Source organism: Anomaloglossus baeobatrachus, chromosome 5 (genome assembly GCF_048569485.1).
Source record: "Anomaloglossus baeobatrachus isolate aAnoBae1 chromosome 5, aAnoBae1.hap1, whole genome shotgun sequence".
Classification (NCBI taxonomy): domain Eukaryota; kingdom Metazoa; phylum Chordata; class Amphibia; order Anura; family Aromobatidae; genus Anomaloglossus; species Anomaloglossus baeobatrachus.
Genome location: NC_134357.1, coordinates 253,520,420 through 253,546,070, shown reverse-complemented (window position 1 = coordinate 253,546,070; position 25,651 = coordinate 253,520,420). Strand labels below are relative to the sequence as shown.

At 49.3% G+C, this 25,651-nt stretch overlaps 1 protein-coding gene across 1 annotated transcript in view; it reads left to right on the top strand.

The window, feature by feature from the left end:
* Positions 1-25,651, top strand: part of LOC142309920 (glutathione S-transferase P 2-like) — a 77,216-nt gene that overhangs the window by 1,512 nt on the left and 50,053 nt on the right. The window contains exon 3 of the mRNA XM_075347387.1: positions 11,058-11,170. Coding sequence (XP_075203502.1) covers positions 11,058-11,170 — 113 coding nt within the window. The remainder of the gene's footprint in view (positions 1-11,057; positions 11,171-25,651) is intronic.

The following is a 25,651-nucleotide window of genomic DNA, read 5'->3' as shown; positions in this document are numbered from 1 at the left end:
ACATGCTAGCTGCCCCGGTCAATTTTTAAAATGCGCCGCCATGGGCGCCTGCTATTCAATGCACCTATCAGTGTGCCCAGGATCGCCGGCGTGGATAAGTTTCTATGAGAGCCAGGTGTCTGCTGAAGACCTCCATGCTTTTCATGACAATTCCTGTGAAAGCCAGCGATTAGCTATACATAGCAGTTCTGATGCACTGCTATGTATAGTACATGCAATTACATGATCGCTAGTTTTAGGGGACTAACAAATCAGTGACGGCGCCCTGCGCTCTGGCGCCACTGGCCACTACATCCTCCATCATCCTCCTTGGGGCCTAGCTCTACCTGCGGGGAGCCGAACCATCCGAGCTGTGTCACCATCTGCTCCAGTAAAACTGTAAAGGGGAAAAAAGCGCAATAGGGTCTTACCCGGTATGAGGGTGGACAAACAAGACAAAGAAGCACTCACCTGGTGAGGTTGTGCCAGTCACAACCCCTTATGATAGCCTGTGAGTGCCTGGTGGTTTAGCTGCAGCCCCGGGAGAGGAATTTTGTATCACACAGGTAGAAGAAAAGACCGGGTTTATGCCGCGCTGAAAACCACTGATGCGTGTAAACTAAAAGATTTCCTTTTTATTGGATAGTTCCTACGCGTTTCAGAGACATCCGTCTCCTTCCTCAGGAAAAGAAATCATATTACAGCAAGGCCGCTTGGACCTATATATAAGGAGCAAACAGCCATGTATGCATTAAGGACTGCCTGTATGACTCAGAGCTGATGACTCAGAGCCACATGGTAAAGAAGAAGAAAAGAGAAAAAAAAAAAAAAAGGGGAGAAGAAGAAAGCTGATGACTCAGAGCCACATGGTAAAGAAGAAGAAAAGAGAAAAAAAAAAGGGGGGAGATGGAACGATCGTGAATAACAGAAAAAAGTGTCTGAAACAGCATGATCCCAAGAAACATGGATAATTCCAACAAAGGGAGTACTGAAAAAAAAAAAAAAAATAAATAAATAAATGAATGAATAAAGACATGAAAACACTTGTTCCTCGTGTTATTTAATAAAGTCAGGGGGGGAAGAAATGTGAGGGATGTGTTCAAGATGGTGTGCAAACCTATGAAGTATAGGTGAATTTATTAGTGCTGGATCTTGTCACAGGTAGGAGATCTTCTATTTAGGATTGTTGTGACGCCACTCTCAGAATTGCGGTCAGTGGAGACCGCCACTGCAGGTTAGGGGTGCCTGGGGCTGATGGTAGGTGCAGTCAGTTGTAGTAGCCTCCTGAGAGTGAGGCATGCCCCAGGGTCCCGTGTAGGTGTGTAGAACCACAAGGCGCAGAATAACTCAACACAAGCAGGATGTCTTTCAGGGGTTTTACTCACGGAAGGTGGCAGGGTGAGTAACCCGGGCGTAGCTGGGATGAACCAGGCTGGAACCAGGTGTCCTTCAGGCTGACTGATGAGGGTGGCTACCGACTCGCCTTCCTTAGCCCTTTACGTTTTGGGGTAACCCCGACTTTTAGTCCCTATGGGGGTCACCCAGGGAAGTTGCTGGCGCCTCTCTCCCCTTCTTTTTGGCCCATTTGCTTGTAGCCTGGACCAGGACACTCCGGCTGCTTGCCTCCTGTGAACTATGGGCCCTAACTGTGGCTACGTGGCTGCGGACTCTGTAGTGTTGTCTTGGGGGTGTAAAGTGCCCCCTCATGCAGGTTTGGCAAAGGAAAGGTGAATCTATCCCTGCACTGGGACCTGCTACCCGTTTGGGCCTGGTTCTCCCTGACAGTCTCCTTACTTTCCACTCCGTTGCTCTCTCTTTAGCTGTGTGTGGATTTCGGGTAGCACTCCCAGGTGACCGTTCTCCCCCGTCGGTAGTCACTGCGCGGACGCTGTTAGACTGCCACAGCTCCAGGGTCTGCTCCTCACGTCTGCTTTCCCTGAGCTGCACACTAAACCGGCTCACTCGTGGGACCTGCACTGCTGCTCCTGTCTGAGCTCCACTTCCATGCTCCTCACTCCTCCACACTCTGCTTCAGACTGCTCTTCTCCTCCTCCTTCCTCTTTTCCCTTTTGTGCCTGCCTACGCCACCTAGCAACCAGGCTCTCTACCACACCCCTTGAGTGGAGATGGAGGCTTCGCCCCCTCCACCCCTCGGGTGGAGGTGGAGGCTTCGCCCCCTCCTGGGATCCCCAGGGGTCCTCTCAAAGGTACATGTGTGAGACCTGATCACTATGCGCCTGTGTAGTCACACCTCGGTCAGCCTTCTGGATTACCTGTGTTGCACTGTCCCCAGCATGGGTGCAGTACTCAGTGGTGCCTGACCAGGTCAGGGGCGCCACATTCCCCCTTAGTTATCACCAGCATGTCCTCGGGCTGCAAGACAACATTTTAAAATGCATAAAACAGTAAAACATGGTAAAACATTTTAAAACCACCAGGTACCATACATCACCACCCTCCACCCACAAGTCCGTTAACCCACCCAAAACCCTCTCACGTTGGCCGCGCCTTCAGCCACTTCTGGCAGGATGTAGAGGCGGCTTTCATGGGCTGGTGGTTTCAGGGTATACCTGGCCTGGTGGATCCGCGCCTTCAGCCTCTTCTGGCAGGATGTAGAGGCGGCCTCCACAGTTGGTGCTGACCAGGTACCCTCTTTGTGGTGGAGAGCCAGGCCCCATAAACAGGCGTGCTCCCTGGTTGCAGGCGAGCCAGGCCCCATAAACAGGCGTGCTCCCTGGTGGTGGTACCTCTGGGGTAACTATTTACACTGCGAGAGTTTGTGGCTATAGCCAGTTCATAGCCTTAAGGTTCATGGGTTTCTCACATTAGTTCATGTGGGCACATTTCTTGAACATTAACGTTGCAAAACTTGTCAAAACTTTAACTTGCTGTACCTTACTTTTCTCTACACAGATTCCTCCTCACCAGGGCTTGGGCCTGTAGGGCTGTGGCACCTGTTGCTTTCTCCATCTCTGTCATCATCTGTAGTGGTCTCATCAATGGGTTCTTCATCTTTTCTTTCCTCTTCTTCTGTATCTGTTTCTTTTTCTTGTGGTATGGAGACAGCTGGGTTTCTATAGGAATCTCTGATACATGGCGTAACGTCGAGTGCATACCACCCTCTTTCTCCTTGATGCATTGTGAATTCCACTGTATCTCCCATCTGTAAGTTTCTTCCTGGATGTCCTCTAGGCAAATGGGCTCTCACATCCCTTCTGTTCACAAAGATGCCTTCTTTTATACCAGGTGCAACTATGAAACCATATCCACTCTTCAAACTGAAGTCTTCCACAACTCCTCGACAAAGTGGGCCTCTGACCTGGGATTTAGCTCTCCTTAAAGACCGTTTCTCTTCCAAGTCTCTGGCTGTTACTTCATCCTTCTTCTCTGGAGATTGCTGTGCAGGGGAAAACTTGGTTCTGCTGCGGCGCCGTGTCTTGCGGGCTGGATTCTGCTGGGTTGCTACTTCACTGCTTGCAGGCTCCCAGGTGAGGTTTCTGGACAAATCTTCCTCTTCATCACAGCAGGAATATGGCAACATCTCTGGCTCTGGGCATGGATCCGCTGCTGATGGCTCCGGGGTCAGCTCCTCAGCCTTCTGTCCTCCTCTCCCCCTTAGTTCTTCTGAGCACTCCTGTTGTGGCAGCGCTGGGGATGGGTGTTCATCAGCTGACCAGGACGGTGGACTTTTTGGCGTGGATATTTCCAGAGTCTTCCTGGGGGCGTGCGGAGGGAGCAGATACCGGTCCACCATCTCCTGTGGGAACTGGGCCTCTAGGTCAGCCTTCAGCTTCCAGTATTCGGGGTCCTCCCCCAGCAGGGACTTCCTAGCAGGGACTTCCTTAGACTGGGGAGCGGTGTCTGCTCTGGCCTTGCAGGCCGGGGTAAACAGTGGTACAGTCTTGTCTTGGCGGGCCGCGCCTGACATGGCGGCGGCCTGGTCTTGGCGGGCCGGGCAGGGCCTCGCTGCGGCGGCCTGAATTGGCGTCGCAGCTGCGATGGGATCTGTGCAGGCTGGGCTGGGCGTCGCTGCAACGATCTGGGCTTGGCGGGCCGCACCTGACGTGGCTGCGGCCTGGTTCAGCACCTCACTTGCGGCGCGGACGAGCGTCGCTGCTGCGGTGGGGTCTTGGCGGGCCGGGCCTAGCATGGCGGCGGCCTGGGTCAGCGTCACACCTGCGGCGTGGATGAGGGTCGCGGCGGCAGCCGGATCTTTGCGGGCCGGGCAGGGCATCGTTGCGGCGGCCTGGGCTTGGCGGGCCGCACCTGGCGTGGCTGCGGCCTGATTCAGCGTCGCCGCGCCGGGCATCTCATCAGGGACCGCGGGCGTGGAAACAGGGGTCGGGGCACTCGCGCTGGCAGGGGCAACACTGGACTCACCCATCGGTGGCATCATCGGGGTCTGAGTCGTCGCCGCTCGGTCTGGCACTCGTCGCGTGGCTCTCCCCTCGTAGGCCTGAACCGCCGCAGCCATCTCCAGAAGCTCCGTGCGTCCCTCTCTGATCTGCTGCACGATCCTCGCCTCCAGTCGGTCACTGAACTGGGCAAGCTCCCGGGCCCACCAGGCAGCGGAACCCGGCTCTGGGCTCCTATCTTCAGACGCCATCTTCACCGCGTCGTCGCTGCTCTCCAGGTCTTCTCTCAGCAGCAGACTTCTGACTTCTTCTTGCAGCCAAAGTGCCAATTCCTTCACTTCCTGCAACTCCTTTCCCAGCAGCAGGCTTCTGGCTCCCTTTCTGTCCCGACGTCTCTGAACGCCTCCGCTCTCATCACTTGCGAGGTCAGGACTCTGCAGGGGATCTCTGGGTAGCCACACCTCTTCGTGGGCGGTAACTTCTCCCAGCGCGGGCTGCTGTTGTTTTTCAGCGCGCTTTTCATGGTGGCAATATGGCGGCGCTTCCAATTTTCCAAGCGGACCGCCCAGGCACATGGTCACCTGTCTGAACAGGTCTAGTCCTTATCCTGTTCGTGACGCCAGATGTGAAGCCCCACAAGTGCTGTGTCGGTGCATTACCTTCAGGGACTCCACGCAGCTGGATCTTGTCACAGGTAGGAGATCTTCTATTTAGGATTGTCGTGACGCCACTCTCAGAATTGCGGTCAGTGGAGACCGCCACTGCAGGTTAGGGGTGCCTGGGGCTGATGGTAGGTGCAGTCAGTTGTAGTAGCCTCCTGAGAGTGAGGCATGCCCCAGGGTCCCGTGTAGGTGTGTAGAACCACAAGGCGCAGAATAACTCAACACAAGCAGGATGTCTTTCAGGGGTTTTACTCACGGAAGGTGGCAGGGTGAGTAACCCGGGCGTAGCTGGGATGAACCAGGCTGGAACCAGGTGTCCTTCAGGCTGACTGATGAGGGTGGCTACCGACTCGCCTTCCTTAGCCCTTTACGTTTTGGGGTAACCCCGACTTTTAGTCCCTATGGGGGTCACCCAGGGAAGTTGCTGGCGCCTCTCTCCCCTTCTTTTTGGCCCGTTTGCTTGTAGCCTGGACCAGGACACTCCGGCTGCTTGCCTCCTGTGAACTATGGGCCCTAACTGTGGCTACGTGGCTGCGGACTCTGTAGTGTTGTCTTGGGGGTGTAAAGTGCCCCCTCATGCAGGTTTGGCAAAGGAAAGGTGAATCTATCCCTGCACTGGGACCTGCTATCCGTTTGGGCCTGGTTCTCCCTGACAGTCTCCTTACTTTCCACTCCGTTGCTCTCTCTTTAGCTGTGTGTGGATTTCGGGTAGCACTCCCAGGTGACCGTTCTCCCCCGTCGGTAGTCACTGCGCGGACGCTGTTAGACTGCCACAGCTCCAGGGTCTGCTCCTCACGTCTGCTTTCCCTGAGCTGCACACTAAACCGGCTCACTCGTGGGACCTGCACTGCTGCTCCTGTCTGAGCTCCACTTCCATGCTCCTCACTCCTCCACACTCTGCTTCAGACTGCTCTTCTCCTCCTCCTTCCTCTTTTCCCTTTTGTTCCTGCCTACGCCACCTAGCAACCAGGCTCTCTACCACACCCCTTGAGTGGAGATGGAGGCTTCGCCCCCTCCACCCCTCGGGTGGAGGTGGAGGCTTCGCCCCCTCCTGGGATCCCCAGGGGTCCTCTCAAAGGTACATGTGTGAGACCTGATCACTATGCGCCTGTGTAGTCACACCTCGGTCAGCCTTCTGGATTACCTGTGTTGCACCTTCCCCAGCATGGGTGCAGTACTCAGTGGTGCCTGACCAGGTCAGGGGCACCACAGATCTAAATATTTTAAACTCATCTGAAAAGAGATTTTTCCAAGTAAAGGACCCCAGTATGGCATTTTTCTACCACCTTCCCAAAATCCATAAAAGTCTGGTAAATCCCCCGGGGAGGCCCATAATATCTGGTATAGATTCCCTGACGGCTAATTTAGCAAATTATATTGACCAAATCATGCAACCACATGTCTCTAGTTTAAATAGCCACCTTAGGGATTCAGCCCATCTCATTGACCTTATAAAGGATATACCATGGAAGGATTCCTACACATTTCTTACTATTGATGTAGCATCCCTGTATTCTAATATTCACCATCACCTAGGACTTTTTTGTTTCTCATATTTTCTTGAGAACGACAGCAGAATCCCACAACCCCAAAAAGATTTTTTAGTGGAGGGAATGAGCTTCATTCTCAATAATAATTTTTTCACTTTTGATGGCAAACTGTATCACCAGTGCCTTGGCACAGCCATGGGCTCGAAAGCAGCTTGTTCATACGCAAATTTATTTATGGGGGTCTTTGAATTATTACACATCGAAAATGGGATTTTTGATAGCAGCATCATAGTCTACAAAAGATTTATAGATGATCTGTTCATCATCTGGGACAGTAAACATAATAATTTAGAATCCTTCCTCAGCACCCTAAATAATAATGATTGGGGCTTGCAATTTGCCCCACTGTGCATGAAAAGGAGACACACTTCCTGGGCCTCACCATATTTCATCAAGACCACAAAATTCTTACAAAAACTTTCTTTAAGAAAGTAGATGCGAACAGTTACATTCACAATCACAGTGAACACTATGCTAAGTGGTTGCACAACATCCCCATAAATCAGTATAAACGGATTAGAAGGAATTGTACCTTAGATGCTGATTTTAAAGAACAGGTTGGAATTTTGAGGGATCGCTTCATTGAGAAGGACTTCCCCAGGTCTTTGATGAAAAAAGCTTACCTAGAAACAGCCAAATTGAAACAAACAGACATGCTGAAACCCAAAAAGACCGCATCTATCTCGGGTACAAGAGGGATTATTAATGCTGCTGGAAAGGGCGATTTTTCTGCTAACTTCATCACTACTTACAGCAGTGACAATGTAACCATTAGAAATATTTTTTCCAGACACTGGGGGATATTACTATGTGACCCCATCCTTAGAAATATGTTACCTGCTCGCCCAGGGGTTACTTTTAGAAGGGCGCCGACCATCAAGAATATTATAGCTCCCAGCAGGTTAAAAGCACCTCTGCTGATGAAAAAAACAGCTACCATAATTGGCTCCTATAGATGCGGTCTCAAAAATTGTCTCTGTTGTAAAAGTATTTGCCACAAAAGGACCACTTTCTGCTCTCAGGGGGGCTCAGAAAATTTCCCCATCAGAAGTCGTTTAACATGCCAGTCGGACTTTGTTATATATTTAGTAGACTGTGTGTGCGGAAAACAATATGTAGGAAGGACGAGTCAGGCCCTCCACAATAGGCTAAATTCACATAGGCACAATGTGAAGATAGGCTATATGCTCCACGGACTCTCTAAGCATTGCGCTCTGAAACACAATAAGGGGATGGTTTTTAATATTACACCAATAGAGCAGATAGCCCCAAATGCCCCCAATAGAATGGAAACCCTGAGCAGAAAGGAGACCTTTTGGATCAACAAACTAAATACATTAAAATTTAAACCAAATTATCCCAATAAAGCTTATAATTTGATAAAACGTTTTTTTATTGATGGTATAATAAAAACATAAACACAAACATTTGTAAAAAATCAAGGCAAGGGGAGCATGTACTACACCCACAATAAGAACCATATATATTAAATAGCCTTAGTCCTAGCAGGCCACATAACAACTTCAATGTACAACAAGAGCATTAATTAGGCAGCTAACATCATCCCCATATAATAGTAACAAATGGTCTATATTAGATCGCTGCCCATTAAAGTACTTGGCTCATAACAATACCAGACCTGCTGTCATATTAGTGGTACAAAACTGCTCCCCTGCCAGCCACTCCAACACGTGTTTCACACCGCTTCCTCAGGGAGTGATAACACCGGTGTGAAGGTTTTAGGTCAGAAAAAAAGTAGAGGACAATGGTGAGGCAATTTTGGTATGTTTTTAATCCTGCCATCCATAGCTGATAAAAACTAATACACTAATTTTTTATTATGGATTCCAAAAGCTTTTTCTCTTTCAGGTTAGAAATGGAGCTCGTGTCAATGCCAATGAACAAATGATGGATGGGATATAAAAAAAAAAAAAATAATCCAAAACATCAAGCTATTGTATTCAAATGATAAAAAAATAAAAATAAAATAGAAAAAAAAATAAAAAAAAAATTCTAAATGGCTATCGGCACTAATCACTTTGCTACATATAAAAAGTCCAGCTAATATAAAGCACATTGTACCAATCCTCTAAAACAGTTAAGATATATACACTGATCTAGATATTAACAAATAGAATAATAAGGAAATGGTGATGGCCAACTCACTGAATGAATTTAAGAGAGGAATGGATGCATTTCTTGTTAGCAAAAGTATAGAAGGTTATAAATAGCATAATCTTACAGGTAGATAGAAGAGCGACCAAGATTATTAGAGGACTGGGTGGGCTGCAATACCTAGACAGGTTATTAAACTTGGGGTTATTTAGTTAGGAAAAACAAAGGCTTAGGGGGATCTAATCACAATGTATAAATATATGAGGGGACAGTACAGAGACCTTTCCAAAGATCTCTTTACACCTAGGCCTGCGACTGGAACACGGGGGCATCCGCTACGTCTTGAGGAAAGAAGGTTTAATCATAATCACAGACGAGGATTCTTTACTGTACGAGCAGTGAGACTATGGAGCTCTCTGCCGTATGATGTTGTATTGAGGGATTCACAAGTAAAATTTAAGCAGAGCCTGATCGCATTAATTGAAAAATATAATATTACCAGTTATGTATATTGGATTTTATGACAGGGTGTTGATCCAGGGAACTAGTCTGATTGCCGGATGTAGACGAAGGAAGGAATTTTTTTCCCCATTGGAGCTTATTTGACACATTGGGGTTTTTTTGCCTTCCTCTGGATCAACATGTTAGGCTACGGGTTGAACTAGATGGACTTAGAGTCTCCCTTCAACCTTAAAAACTATGAAACTATGAAACTATGAAATTTCTATTGCGTTTCTGTATTAGTCCCCTACGTTCCTCCATCTCTCGTTAATACTCTTACTCTTCATGCAAATGACTGCTACATGCATTTGGTACATTTTTTTTTTTTTTTTGCTGTTTCTCTGCACTCTTTGCACTCATTGCCGCTAGATTGACAAAACCTCCCTGTCTGCTTGTCTAGCGCAAGCGCATTGTATCTGGCTTGCACAGTAGTGAACTCTGGTGTCACCCCTCGTTTCCTTGAACTTGTATCACCTCTATTGTGCAAGTGCCCTAGGTTTTTTTTTGTTTTTTGTTTTTTTTTTTTTTCTGCACTCACTTATTACCGGAGCATGTCTCCTTTTCAAAAATAGAATGCATACTAAGCATTAGAAAGTAAAAATCCCTGGACGTCATTTTTATATAAATGTCCCCAACCCCCTCTATTTTAGTGGTTTCCTCACTGAGCCCGCTTTTTTTGTCATTGTCGGACATTATAAACATTTTTAATCAAAATAATTTTCAATCGCAGTGCCCTTGCAGTTCCTCATTCTTTATAGTTTTATTTATAAATAAATAAATTTAAAAAGATTTTTTTCACGTCCCTCTGGATATTCACTCACGATCGCTGTATCCCCATATATAGTTCAATATATATATATACTTTTTTACACATTGTTTTGAATCTTCACTCTAAATCTCTGTATCCCCATGTAGAGTAGAGGACTAAACACTAATAAATTCACCTATACTTCATAGGTTCGCACACCATCTTGAACACATCCCTCACATTTCTTCCCCCCCCTGAATTTATTAAATAACACAAGGAACAAGTGTTTTCATGTCTTTATTCATTCATTTATTTATTTATTTATTTTTTTTTTCAGTACTCCCTTTGTTGGAATTATCCATGTTTCTTGGGATCATGCTGTTTCAGACACTTTTTTCTGTTATTCACGATCGTTCCATCTCCCCCTTTTTTTTTTTTTTTTTCTCTTTTCTTCTTCTTTACCATGTGGCTCTGAGTCATCAGCTTTCTTCTTCTCCCCTTTTTTTTTTTTTTTTTTTTTTTTTTCACCATGTGGCTCTGAGTCATCAGCTCTGAGTCATACAGGCAGTCCTTAATGCATACATGGCTGTTTGCTCCTTATATATAGGTCCAAGCGGCCTTGCTGTAATATGATTTCTTTTCCTGAGGAAGGAGACGGATGTCTCTGAAACGCGTAGGAACTATCCAACAAAAAGGAAATCTTTTAGTTTACACGCATCAGTGGTTTTCAGCGCGGCATAAACCCGGTCTTTTCTTCTACCATCTGCTCCAGAGGACAGCACTTGCAGCGGAGGCTAATTCCTGGCCGCACACCACAGGTGGCGTTACGAGACAAATATTCCCACCATCTTCCCCTTCATCCCTTCGTGGACACATCGAGGCCACGAAGCCGGGCAAGGCCTCCGTGATATCCCCAAGACCTCCCTTCATCACCGGCTCGGTGACGAGTACGATCCCAGCCCCGTGGGGTGCTTCATTTAGAAGTCCTGTTCTCTAGTTTCAAAATGGCAGGAAGGACCCCCCCCACCAATGGACACCCCCACTCACAGGATCCTTGTTTTTTACTTTGTAAACTGATCTCATTTTCCAGACCGCAGATAATTGCTAGCAGTTGCAAAAATTTTCAACCCTCTTTTGCATTTTCTAGGGAGAGCTGAGGCAATACGGCTACTGCTTGCAGATCAAGGTGCCTCATGGACTGATGATGAGGTGCAGATACAGGACTGGGCCGCAGGAGTAAGAGATCTGAAGAAAAATGCGGTAAGGAAACATGAGTCATCATTAGGGAGCATAGTGGATGTAGAGGATGTATGTGCAGCGACTCTTCAAGGCAAATTTAATACCTGAACACAACTAAAATAACATGTTGTTCCTCCAAATTAAACACAAAATGTTCCTTTTACTGACTACTAAAGTTTCAGAATTATTGATTCCCTACGATTATTCAACGTTTAGGCATGTCCATGTCATTTATATGGCTTCCCATGGGCAGGCAGGTGCTTGAACAGTCGGTCCCAGGTCCTGACACAAGGTGAGGTTTTAACCCCTTCGTCCTGAAACCTGTTTTCACCTTCCTGACAGGGCCAATTTTTTTCAATTCTGGCCACTGTCACTTTATATAGTTATAACTCTGGAACGCTTCAATGGATCCCAGTGATTCTGAGATTGTTTTTTCGAAACATACTGTACTTCATGTTAGTGGAAAGCGTAGGATGATATTTTTTGCGTTTATTTGAAACCATGGAAACTTAGCGAAAATGTTGAACATTTTACAATTTTCAAACTTTTATGCCTTTTAAAACAGAGAGTTATGTCACACAAAATAATTTAAAATAACATTTCCCACATGTCTACTTTACATCAACATCATTTTGGAAACATAATTTTTTTTTATTAGGAAATTAGGAGGGTTCAAAGTTATCAGCAATTTCTTATTTTTCCACCAAAATTTACAAAACTAATTTTTTTATGGCCCACGTCACATTTAAAGTTGACTTTGAGAGGCCTAGGTGACAGAACCCAAAAGTGACACCATTCGAAAAATTCACACCTCACACTGCTCAAAACCAAAGTTTATTATCCTTTTAGGTGGTTTACAGCAGAGGCGTATCTAGGGGGGCTGGCGGGGCATCTGCCCCGGGTGCAGTGTCAGGGGGGGCGCTGTCATGCCGACTGATGCAGCACTGAGTTTCCCCGGCGGCCAGGGCCAGCATCAGCGCTTGGCTGTCAGCAAGGGCGGTGATGTATGCTGCTGCCCCCGGGCCGAGTTCCGGGGACCGCAGGGCTCCTGCCGGCAGCCTCACTTCCCTGATTTCCTGGATCTTAACTCCTCCTTTGTGCTTGACAAAAATGTTTTATTTTGTATTTACAAGTATAATTATAGTCCGTCCAATGTTTCGATCCCAACGGATCTTTCACAAGGACTATGGGACTAATAACAAAAAAATTGTCAAATCGCACCAGCAGGAGTAAGAGACAAACAAACATCTGAGTATCTGAAGTGACTGTGCAAGCAGTCTTACTAATGACGCTAATGACATCATTGGCCATTCTCCCTTCTCTGTACCATATATATGAAGGCTATTACTAAAACTGCTTGCACAGTCACTTTTTTTTCATTTTTTTTGTTATTAGTCCCACAGTCTTTGTGAAAGATCCATTGGGATCGAAACGTCGGACGGACTATAATTATACTTGTAAATACAAAATAAAACATTTTTGTCAAGCACAACTTCGGACTTTCCTATTATATTGTGGTGTGCCAGACTTTTTTATATATTTAATTTGTAATGAAGCTGGTCACGCCCACTAACATGGAAGGAGCCCATACATTCTAGGCTCAACCCACATAGGAGCCGAAGCATCTTCATACCGCCGAGCTGTATGTCATCCTCCCGACCCCAGTGCTGTATACCCGAAGTACTATCTGTCCCACGCACCCCAGTGGTGTATACCTCCAGTACTATTTGCCCCACACACCCCAGAGCTGTATACCCCCAGTACTATTTGCCCCATGCACCCCAGAGCTGTATACCCCCAGTACTATTTTCCCCACACACCCCAGAGCTGTATACCCCCAGTACTATTTTCCCTACGCACCCCAGAGCTGTATACCCCTAGTATTATTTGCCCCACGCACCCTAGAGCTGAATACCCCCAGTACTATTTGCCCCACGCACCCCAGAGCTGTATATCCCTAGTACTATTTGCTCCACACACCCCAGAGCTGTATACCCCTAGTACTATTTGCTCCATGCACCCCAGAGCTGTATACCCCCAGTACTATTTGCCCCACACACCCCAGAGCTGTATACCCTCAGTACTATTTGCCCTACGCACTCCAGAGCTGTATACCTCCAGTATTATTTGCCCCACGCACCCCAGAGTTGTATACCCCCAGTACTATCTGTCCCATGCACCCCAAAGCTGTATACATGCATTAATACTTGCCCCACGCACCCCAGAGCTGTATACCCCCAGTACTATTTGTCCCACGTACCTCAGTGCTGTATACTGCCAGTACTATCTGTCCCACCTCAGTGCTCTATACCCCCAGTACTTTCTTTCCCATGTACCTCAGTGCTGTATATCCCCAATACTATCTGTCCCACGCACCCCAGTGCTTTATACCCCCAGTACTATCTTTCCCATGCACCCCAGAGCTGTATAACTCCAATACTATCTGTCCCACGCACCCCAGTGCTGTATACTCCCAGTACTATTTGTCCCACGCACCCCAGAGTTGTATACCCCCAATACTATCTGTCCTACGCACCCCAGTGCTGTATACCCCCAGTACTATTTGTCCCATGCACCCCAGAGCTGTATACCCCCAATACTATCTGTCCCACGCACCCCAGTGCTGTATACCCCCAGTACTATCTGACCCACGTACCTCAGTGCTGTATACCCCCAGTACTATCTGTCCCACCTCAGTGCTGTATACCCCCAGTACTATCTTTCCCATGTACTCAGTGCTGTATACCCCCAATACTATCTGTCCCACGCACCCCAGTGCTGTATACCCCCAGTACTATTTGTCCCACGCACCCCAGTGCTGTATACCCCCAGTACTATCTGTCCCTCGCACCCTAGAGCTGTATAACTCCAATACTATCTGTCCCACACACTCCAGTGCTGTATACCCCCAGTACTATCTGTCCCACACACCCCAGTTCTATATACCCCCAATACTATTTGTTCCACGTACCCCAGTGCTGTATACAGCCAGTAATATCTGGGTAATATAAGGGAGGTTACATACTACCGTTTTTTCACTTGAGCCAACGAATGGTATTTATGTAGGACCTGTGAAGGGTCACCTATGATTGAGCTCTGTACTTTTTCCCAATTGACATGCCCTTGGAAGCACGGTAAGACCGTTTTCCTTTTTCTGATTCATGGTTGCAGTTGATCTGAGGGATTTACTGTTGCAGCAGGTCTGACGTGACAACCATAGATTTCGCTGTGTTTTTCTGAATGCAGGTACTCTGTGTGACTTGTTTTCATACTTTCTGCATTTTGTGCCTAGTGTTCATTTTGAGGCTGTAGCCATCCTGTGTATGGCCCAAAGGAACATTTTTTATTCTTTTATAGTGGCAGTCCACTTTTAATGTATACCCATTAAAGGTTATGTTTTAGGAGTTTTTTTCTCTGGCTATTTGCCCCCCGCTGCTATTTACTGCTCTCCATCTCTAGGGGGAATTTTGAAGGTAATTGCTATATTCCAGTAATATCTGTCCCACGTACCCCAGAGCTGTATACTCCCAGAACTGTTTGTCCCCACCACCCCAGAGATGTATACCCCCAGAATTGTTTGTCCCCACCACCCCAGTGCTGTATACCCCCACCCTAGTGATGTATACCCCCAGAACTGTCTGCCCCCCCACCCCAGTGCTGTATGCTCCCAGAACTGTCTGTTCCCTGACACCAGTGCTGTATACCCCCAGAACTGTCCGTCCACCGACCCCAGTACTGTATATCCCCCAGAAGTGTCTGACTCTCCACTCCAGTGCGCGATACCCCCAGAGCTGTATGTCCCCCCACCCCAGTGCGGTATACCACCCCACAACTGTATACCCCCCATAGCTGTATCTCCCCCACCCCAGTGCTGTACACCCCAAGAGCTGTATGTCCCCCCACCCCAGTGCTGTTTGCCACTTCAGAGCTGTATGCCCCCCCTCTGTAGCTGTACGTGCCCCCATTGCTGTATGTCTTCAGTCTCTCCTGTGATGTATATAGCAGTGTCAGTGTGCTCTGTGTGCGGCCATGTCTGTTAGCCATGGCCACCAATAAGTACGGCACAGCCACATGCCCAGGAGGAGATGGATGGGAGACAAGCTGGGGAGGTGAGTGAGGCTGCTGACGGCTTCCCCTTATTAATATCTCTAATCTGTCTGTGTGTGCATGTATGATGTGTATCTATGTATGTCAGTGTATATGACTGTGTATAGATTTGTCTATTTAGATGTATTCTTGTGAATTTATTTTTAAATATGTATATGTGCATTTCTATGTGTGTATGGGGCCAACTGAGACTCTTTTGCCCGGGGCCCACAAAAACCCGGAGCCAGCCCTGGATGTACTGGAAGTTGTCAGTTCATGCAATAAAAATGTGTATGGGTCTGACCTGACATTACAATTGATGTACCATGTACTGCTTGTGGTTCTGATTATGTATTGCTGTACCATTGAGGGTTTTGATGCTGTATTTCTGAATTGATGGGGTTATATGGATGTATTTCTGTGCTGCTGGTGGTTCTGATGATGAATTTCTGTACTGCTGGTGGTTGTGATGCTGTGTTTCTGTACTGTTGGGTGTTACAATTATGTATTTCTGCACCTCTGCCGGTTCTGGTGCTGTTATTAGCTCTGATCCTGTACACAAGTAACAATTCATAAATTGTAAGATTGGAAAACCCCTTTACTTAGAATTGGGATATACTGCTTAATTGAATAAGTAAAGGGCTTGTCTAAGTTTGAGATGAAATTCTGCAATGACTCTAGGTGATTTCAGGCTTCTGAATTCTCACAATGCATGCTCTGCACACTTTTATGATTCTCCAGTGCCAGTGGCAAGAGTGGACGGTTATGTGAGCGCAAGTATGAGATTTTTATATTTCTGGCCACATTCTGATTTGACGTGTCCAGCCTCACTCAATTCATTTTGAGCGAGGCCACGCATGTCTATTTAGCACATGACCACATATACGTAAATGACATACTTGCAGTCCATGACCTCACACTCTGACCATCGGCACCAGAGAATCCTGACAACGGGCATTATGCGCACTGTGAGAATTCAGAAGTCTGCAGTCACATAGTAACTGCAGATTTTCATCTCAAACCTGTACAACCCCATTACTTATAAAATTAAGCACTGTAGCCCAATCATAACAGCATGTAATATACTCCCTGTCAGGATTCAGCTCTGCGTCTGGTTCCAGCAGTCATCATTTGGCCACTCCACTCATATGTGATTTTCATGCTTGCAACTAGCTTTTCTTCATATGTTTCTCTTTGAACATTAAGAGAATTAAATTATTAAGAGCAGCTCGTCATCACGTGACTGTGAGTGTGCAAATCCCATATGAATGATTGGTCACATGGGGGGTGCCAAATTGAATTCTTGCCCCGGGTGCCAGAAAGCCTAGATACAGCTCTGTTTACAGGAATAAAATGTATTATTTTAGCCCACAACTTTTTATTTTCACAAGGGTAACAGGAAAAAATGCATCATACAATTTGTTGTGCAGTTTCTCCTCAGTACCCCGATACCTCATATGTAATAGAAAACTACTTTTTCGGTACAGGGCAGGGCTCAGAAGATAAGGAGCACCATTTGACTTTTGGAACACAAAATCATCTGGGATCGATAGTGGATGCTATGTAATGTTTGCAGAGCCCCTGTGCCTTAACATTTTAAACCCCTCACAAGAGGCCCTATTTTAGAAACTAGACGCCTCATGGAGTTATCTAGATGTGTGTTGAGCAGCTTGAACCCTCAGGTGCTTCACAGAATTTTATAACATTGAGCCGTGAAAATAAAAAATCCAATTTTTCCCACAAAAAGTTGGTTTAGCCTCAAATTTTTTATTTTCACAAGGGTAACAGGAGAAAATAAACCATACAATTTGTTGTACAATTTCTCCTTGGAAAGCTGATAAACAATATGGAGTGGAAAACTAATGTTGGGTGCACTGCAGGGCTTGGAAGGGAAGGAGCGCCATTTGACTTTTTGAACACTAAATTGGCTTAGGTCAATAGCGGACAGCATGTTGCATTTGGAACGTCCCTGATGTGGCTAAACAGCGGACACCACCCAAAGTGACACCATTTTGGAAACTAGACCCCTCAAGGAATTTATCAACATTTATTGTGTGATTTCTCCTGAGTATGCCTATACACCATATGTTGTGGAAAACTACTATTTGGGTGCACAGCAGGGCTCAGAAGGGATGGAGCACCAATTTGGCTAGAATAAATTATGTCTGTCATGTCACATTAGAAGAGCACCTGACATGCCAAAACAGCAGAATCCCGCACAACCCTACTTTGGAAATGGAAGAATTCAATGGAATTCCATGGGATTAGTGAGCATTTTTAACCCTCAGGCGAGTCACATAATTGTATAACATTTGCTAAGTAAATGAAAATTACCATTTTTCCACTAAAATGTTGCTTTAGCCCCAAGTTTTTTAATTTCAAAAGGGGTAATGTAAGAAAATTAACAATAAAATATGTTATGCAATCTCTCCTAAGTACACCAGTACCCCATATATGGTAGAAAACTACTTTTGAGGCACAGTGCAAAGCTCAGAAAGGAAGGAGTGCCATATTGGATTTCAGATTTTGCTAAAATGGTTTGAGGGTGCCATGTCACATTGGCAGAACTCCTAAGGTAGCTGAATCCCCCCATAATTGACCCCATCTTACAAACTATACCCCTCAATGAATTCATCCAAGGGTGCAATGATCATATTGACACCACAGGTAACAAAATTTGATACCATTGGGTGGTGAAGAAATAATAATGATATTATTACCACAAACATTTTGTTTTAGCCCCAGATTTTACATTTTCACATGGGGAAATGGGGAAAATATGGCACCAAAAATGGCACTATTTCTGCTGAACGTAGCACTACCTCATACATGGCTGTACTGCTAAGCTGTGACGCCCTGGGCAAGCCAGGGGTCACAGGTCATCACACCACCACACCCTACACCCCAGTTAGGAACACCGAGGCTACCAAAATCCTTGTTGCCTTCCTCCAGGGGCTGATGTTCACACCAGGGGGTGGGCCAGGCGGTTGGCTCCACCCACCGAGGAGTACACAGCCCTGGAGGCGGGAAGAACCAGGCAGTTTAGCTCAGGCAGAGCTTGAGTGAGGAAGAAAGATAGAGTTTGGAAGTGAAAGTGAGAGGAAGTGGTAGTGGAGCTAAAGAGAAAAGCTGAAGTAACAGAAAAGGAGTAAAAGTGAGAGTAGTAAAGCCTGAAGTTGGTCCGGCTGTGTGCAGGATAGTGTCAGCAAGGTCGGCAACGGCGGTGACAGTCTGGAGGGGGACTGCTCGGAGGTTGCTGGAAGGACCGCGGACGGGTAGTGGCCCGGCGGTCTGGAGCAGTATACAAAGAACAGTCAGCACCAAGGCAGGGGCCTCTCGGACCCTGGCAAGGCTAGGAGTCACCGTAAATTTGCCAAATCCGTCAGTGAAGGGGACGTCTGTCTCCAAACAACCAAGTCCCGATTGAAGGCAACAGTCCAACCATTGAGGAGAGACACCGCCACCGCCAGGGCACCAGTTTCTCAGGGCCAGCGCCTGCGGGCAAAGTAGGGCTCCTCCGGCCCATATCCAAGCCGGGGAGCGGGTTACCGGTGGGAACCCATCGCTACCAACAGAGAAACATAGGTGCAGGACAGAGTGACCGTCACCGTCACCTACTGGGGAAAGCAAGTGCAGCCGTCCGTGGGAACCGTCTTTCCAGCCGTGTGTTTTACCGAGAACTGTGTCATCGTCTCAGGCTGAGTGAGTACCACAGTGAAGCAAGGCACAGCGCTGCCCCCGCGTCCCTGCGCCCACCAAGCCCTGCATCTCCCACCTCATCACTGGGCCCCTGGGATCACCAACCCCTACCCACGGAGGGGCAACACAACAACTGGCTGCTCCATACCATCCTTCCCGGGATCCCCAGACAGAGCAGCAATGGTGCTAACAAATCACCACAACCGTGGGTGGTGTCACGGACAATAAACAATTCCCACACCCAAACAACCCCCTTTTCACTCACAGGCGAGGAGCGCCGCTTGAGTCCCCGGGATCCGGCTCATCGCTCGAGCCACCGAGCAGCGGCGGCAGCAGGCCGCAAGTGCCAGCCGGACCCGAGCAGCAGAAGGGAGAGCGCGGCGTCCCCTCCTCCTCCCGCGACAACTTGGCGTCACGAACAGGATCTTACCGCTCTGCCGTTGGGTAGAGGTGCGCCTTGTGACCGCCGGAGGTATCCGCCTGAAAAATTTCGGAAGTCGCCATCTTTGGCGCGAAAAGTTCCCGCTCGAGCGTCTTCTCGAGTAGCAGAGGCGCGAAGGCCAAAACTCCGCCCCAATAGAGGAGGGGCCGGAAAGAAGCTAAGGGGGACGGAAACAAGATGTCTGCGCCCGACGGAGCCGCTGGAGGAGCGGTGGTTGCAGCCGCAGTGGCACCTGCGGATGGGAATGGGCCTGCCCAGGTCCCGGCCGCGCTGGCGGGAGGTGCCGCGGCCTCCGCACTCGCTCAGGTGATGCCGTTCTCCTTGCCCTATGCGCCCGGAGCTGCCTGGCTACCGCAGTATGACGGGAAACCGGATGCCTTACAGGTCTTCCGGAAAAAGCTTAACCCGTTGCTAGAGCTGTACCCCCTGACCGATAAGCAACGTGCAGCGATAGTGCTAGGCCAGTTAACCGGTGCGGCTGAGCAGGAGGCGGAGACCTGGGCCGAGGGGGACCGGCTCTCTGTAGCCACCATCTTTGAGAAGCTACAGACTGCCTTTGAGACCCGGACTGAAGCTGAGCTGAGGATGCAGTTTTACCAGTGCCGGCAACGGGCTGTGGATAGCATTTGGTACTATGCTTTACGTCTGCAAACCGCCCTCCGCACGCTAAAGCGGGTGAATCCTATCAATGAGGCGGATAGCAACAAATGTTGGTAGAGCAATTTGTGCAGGGGATGAGATCCCCTGAGGATCGCAAACAACTCCGGCTGTGGGCCCTTGAACACCCTGATGTGGACTTTGCTGTGTTAAAGGAACGGGCCACTAAAGCACTACAGCCCCCAGCCTCAGAAGTCCTGGAGCCAGCCCCGTGGCCCATTGAGACAGCCCCCGTGGTGGTGGCCCCTGCCCTACCAACCTCTCCAACACCTGCAGCCCCAAGCAGCACTATGGAGGAACTGGCAGCCCAGGTCCGTCGCATGGACGGAGACCTCGCCAAGATTCTTGCTGCACTCCAACCTTTGACCAGATCTCAGCCTTCAGCACAGATACAGCTTGCCGACAGCCCTGAAGATGTCCCTTGGATGCAGCGGAGAAGTAATAGCAACCCGCGGAGCAGACCTCCCACCTGCTACAAGTGCCGTAAGCCTGGGCATTACATCCGAGAGTGCCCGTTAAACGAGAAACCCCTGGGGCCCCGGGCCAATCCTCAGGAGTAGAACCCCGTGGCCCCTCGGACTGGCGGGACCGGTATATCGGGGCCCGACCCATCATCCCCGTGGTTGTGGACGGCATACCGGTGATGGCTCTCTTGGACACTGGATCACAGGTAACCACCATACCATACACATTGTACCAGCGGTATTGGGGGATAGACAAGCTTGCACCCCCAGATACTAGTATAATGCTAATTGCTGCCAATGGACTCCCATTAACCCAAGTGGGGTATAAACAGGTGGCTATGACAGTAGGGCAAGCTGAACTGCAACACCAGGGTATGATTGTGATCATGAATGAACCCAGTGATCATAACCCGAAGATAGTGCTAGGAACCAATGTGATGGAGCACTGTATGGGTGATGTGTTGGCCCTACTGCAGCAGCTGGCCGCCACGGCGGCGGGGAGCCGACAGAGAGCTGTGCAGCGTGAGATCCGAGCCTTGATGTACCGCCAGCATGTAAACTCAACAGGAGGAGAGATTGGTGGAGTGAGAGTGATGGATGTTGCTCCGTTGCTTGTGCCCCCTAGGAGTGAGATGATGATTTGGTGTAGGGAAGCGTGACTACCCTGCCATGATGGAGCCCATACCCTCCGAGCACTGGCCCACTGTAATGGCCGCCCGAGGGGTGGTAGACGTGAAGAAGGGGAGAGTGCCCGTGAGGGTGCTGAACTGTGGGGAGGAAGAAGTCAGGCTTCCCCGGTATGCCACCATTGCCAAGCTACTCACCCTGGATCCCCACACCATCCACAAAGCCAGTCCCTCAGTCTCCCCACCTACTACCAGCACTTCCCCGCCTCAAGGGGAGGTAAATGAGTGGCACCAACAGCTACACGTGGGCACTGATGATACCCCTACACATCACAAAGCCGGGGTATACAGGGTGGTGCGGGAGTATGAACAGGTTTTCAGCAAACATCCACTAGACTTTGGGCAGATCAAGGGGGTCCAACACCATATCCCCACCGGGGAACACCCCCCTATCAAAGAGAGGTACAGGCCTATTCCCCCTGCACATTACCAGTGTGCCAAAGATATGTTGAGGAATATGAAGGAGGCAGGGGTTATTCAGGACAGCTGTAGTCCCTGGGCCGCTCCGTTGGTACTGGTCAAGAAGAAGGATGGTACCATGCGGATATGTGTGGACTACCAGAAGATTAATCAGATAACCCATAAAGATGCCTACCCACTGCCCCGTATTGAAGAGTCTTTGGCTGCACTGAGAACTGCAAATTACTTCTCTACCCTTGACCTCACCAGTGGGTACTGGCAAGTGGCCGTGGCCCCGGAAGACCGGGAGAAAACCGCCTTCACCACCCCGATGGGGCTCTGTGAATTCAATAGTATGCCGTTCGGGCTGTGCAATGCCCCAGGAACCTTCCAACGGCTGATGGAGTGCTGTCTGGGACACCTAAACTTCGAGACCGTCCTATTGTACTTGGATGATGTGATTGTTTACTCCCAGATGTATGAAGCCCATCTGGAGCACCTGGCCGAGGTGTTCGCGTCCCTTGCCAAATATGGGATGAAGCTGAAGCCCTCTAAGTGTCACCTGCTGAAACCCAGAGTGCAGTACCTGGGGCACGTGGTAAGTGCAGAAGGTGTCGCCCCCGACCCTGAGAAGATCACTGCCATCCAGGGCTGGCCGAGACCAACCACCGTGAGGGAAGTAAGGCAGTTTCTGGGTCTGGTGGGGTACTACCGGCGCTTTATCAAAGGGTACACGAGGATGGCTGCCCCCATGCAAGATCTCCTCGTGGGACAGACCAAAGGTGGCAGGCCCATCGGAGCCCCACTGGTGTGGGAAGAAAAGCATGAGGAATCCTTCTGCCAGCTGAAAGCGGCCTTGACCGGAGAAGAGGTCCTAGCGTATCCTGACTATGGCTGTCCGTTCATCCTCTACACAGACGCCAGCAATGTGGGATTAGGAGCAGTCCTGTGCCAGGTCCAGAATGGGAAGGAGAAAGTGATTGCTTATGCTAGCCGGAAGCTTCGGCCAACTGAAAGGAACCCTGAGAACTACAGCTCCTTCAAGCTCGAGCTCCTGGCATTGGTATGGGCTATCACAGAGAGGTTCCGCCACTACCTGGCTGCAGCAAAATTCACTGCTTTCACGGACAACAATCCGTTGACTCACCTGGACACGGCCAAGTTGGGCGCGTTGGAGCAGCGGTGGGTGGCCCAGCTAGCCAACTATGACTTCACCATCAAGTACCGTGCTGGTCGTGTCAACATCAATGCTGATGCACTCTCCCGAATGCCCCATTTGTCAGACGAAGGGTGCGAGGATGACAACCTCGAGGAGATCGAGTTGCCTGCATTTCACCAGCCATCAACTGAGAAGGTACAGGTACACCAACAACGGGTGGACTTGGACCCACGGCCCAGTCAAGAGTGCGGCGGCTGTCCGCCTCGTCAAGACCCTGGTGGAACAAGGTGCTGTTGGAATGGACCCTGCCGCCCCAGCTGAAGCCCAGCGCTTGTGGAAAGAACGGAAACGGCTGTACCTACATCAAGGGAAGCTGTACCGTGAGCTGATCAACCCGAAGACTCATGAGAAAATCTGCCAGTTGGTTATTCCTCAAGCTGATGTAGCTACTGTTTTGTGGGCATACCATGATGGTGCCGGGCACTTCGGGTGGAAAAAGCTGGAGATGCTGTTGAGAGAGCGGTTCTACTGGAGTGGGATGCGGGAGTCGGTAGAAGCCTGGTGCCGGGAGTGTGGTCCTTGCACGCTGAGGAGGAAGGACGAGACCAGCCACTTAGGTACAGGGAGACCGTCCTTTAAAGAGGGGATCAGGAAGTCAGTGTGTATGTTTGAAAAAGAATGATAAGCAAATATGATTACCGAAGTTTCATCAGATTGTCTACAACCGTGATTGAGAGAAAACCGGCCGTTGCCGGCACCGTTGTCCCCGTGGGGATCGTTTGAAAGTTTTGCATGGAGGACTTTCCATGGACAAGCCCGTGAACTTGCAGGGCAACCACAAACGTTAGTGGCTTGTAAATAAGATGTTTTACCATTACCGTTTCCGCATTGCCGCCTCCGGAGAGGCAGGTTGGAGGGAGGGCCCTCAGCAGAGCAGGCTGGGGCCCAGCCACCACAGGAACCGGTGGCTACCCTCTGGAGGGGAAGGACAGATCCTGCTCGGGTGACTTGGTGCTGGACTGGGGTAAAGGGGTGCTGCCTGGGCTTTAGGGGCAGCATCAGGGCCAGGTTGCTTGGGTGGGAGAGAGCGGAGACCGTAACCGTAAACCGTTAGTAACGTTTAAGCAATGAACCTCCCGCTGTGGGATGATGCCATAAATTGTTATGTTTACCTTTTTTATATATTTTGCAGAAAATAAAACCGGTGTTGGACGGGCAGCCCGCGGACGGTCTGCATTTTGCTAAGGGGGAATGTGATGCCCTGGGCAAGCCAGGGGTCACAGGTCATCACACCACCACACCCTACACCCCAGTTAGGAACACCGAGGCTACCAAAATCCTTGTTGCCTTCCTCCAGGGGCTGATGTTCACACCAGGGGGTGGGCCAGGCGGTTGGCTCCGCCCACCGAGGAGTACACAGCCCTGGAGGCGGGAAGAACCAGGCAGTTTAGCTCAGGCAGAGCTTGAGTGAGGAAGAAAGATAGAGTTTGGAAGTGAAAGTAAGAGGAAGTGGTAGTGGAGCTAAAGAGAAAAGCTGAAGTAACAGAAAAGGAGTAAAAGTGAGAGTAGTAAAGACTGAAGTTGGTCCGGCTGTGTGCAGGACAGTGTCAGCAAGGTCGGCAACGGCGGTGCTGGAAGGACCGCGGATGGGTAGTGGCCCGGCGGTCTGGAGCAGTATACAAAGAACAGTCAGCACCAAGGCAGGGGCCTCTCGGACCCTGGCAAGGCTAGGAGTCGCCGTAAATTTGCCAAATCCGTCAGTGAAGGGGACGTCTGTCTCCAAACAACCAAGTCCCGATTGAAGGCAACAGTCCAACCATTGAGGAGAGACACCGCCACCGCCAGGGCACCAGTTTCTCAGGGCCAGCGCCTGCGGGCAAAGTAGGGCTCCTCCGGCCCATATCCAAGCTGGGGAGCGGGTTACCGGTGGGAACCCATCGCTACCAACACAGAAACATAGGTGCAGGACAGAGTGACCGTCACCGTCACCTACTGGGGAAAGCAAGTGCAGCCGTCCATGGGAACCGTCTTTCCAGCCGTGTGTTTTACCGAGAACTGTGTCATCGTCTCAGGCTCAGTGAGTACCACAGTGCCGCAAGGCATAGCGCTGCCCCCGCGTCCCTGCGCCCACCAAGCCCTGCATCTCCCACTTCATCACTGGGACCCGGGATCACCAACCCCTACCCACGGAGGGGCAACACAACAACTGGCTGCTCCATACCATCCTTCCCGGGATCCCCAGACAGAGCAGCGGTGGTGCTAACAAATCACCACAACCGTGGGTGGCGTCACGGACAATAAACAATTCCCACACCCAAACAACCCCCTTTTCACTCACGGGCGAGGAGCGCCGCTTGAGTCCCCGGGATCCGGCCCATCGCTCGAGCCACCGAGCAGCGGCGACAGCAGGCCGCAAGTGCCAGCCGGACCCGAGCAGCAGAAGGGAGAGCGCAGCGTCCCCTCCTCCGCCCGCCAAAGCCCGACAAAGCCACATAGCGAAATTCAGGAGGGAAGGAGCGATATTTGACTCTTGGTGTAATCATTTTCATACAACACTTTATGGACTTCATATATGGAGCCCCAGAGTGCTAGAAGATCAGAATTCCCCCCGCAAGTGACCCCATTTTGGAAATGACACTCCTCTAGGAATTTATCTACAGGTAAAGCAATGATTTTGACGCCATGGGTGTTTTACAGATACAAGCAGCAATGGATGTTGCTGAGTGAAAATGTCAAATATAGCATTGTAGTGCCCAGTATGTTGTCTGCCCATACATAGTGCAAAGCTTGTGACTCTGGAGAAATGTACCCCGTAAATTAAGCGGGCATCCTCACTACAGAAATGCCAACTACAGTTAGGTCCAGAAATATTTGGACAGTGACACAAGTTTTGTTATTTTAGCTTTTTAC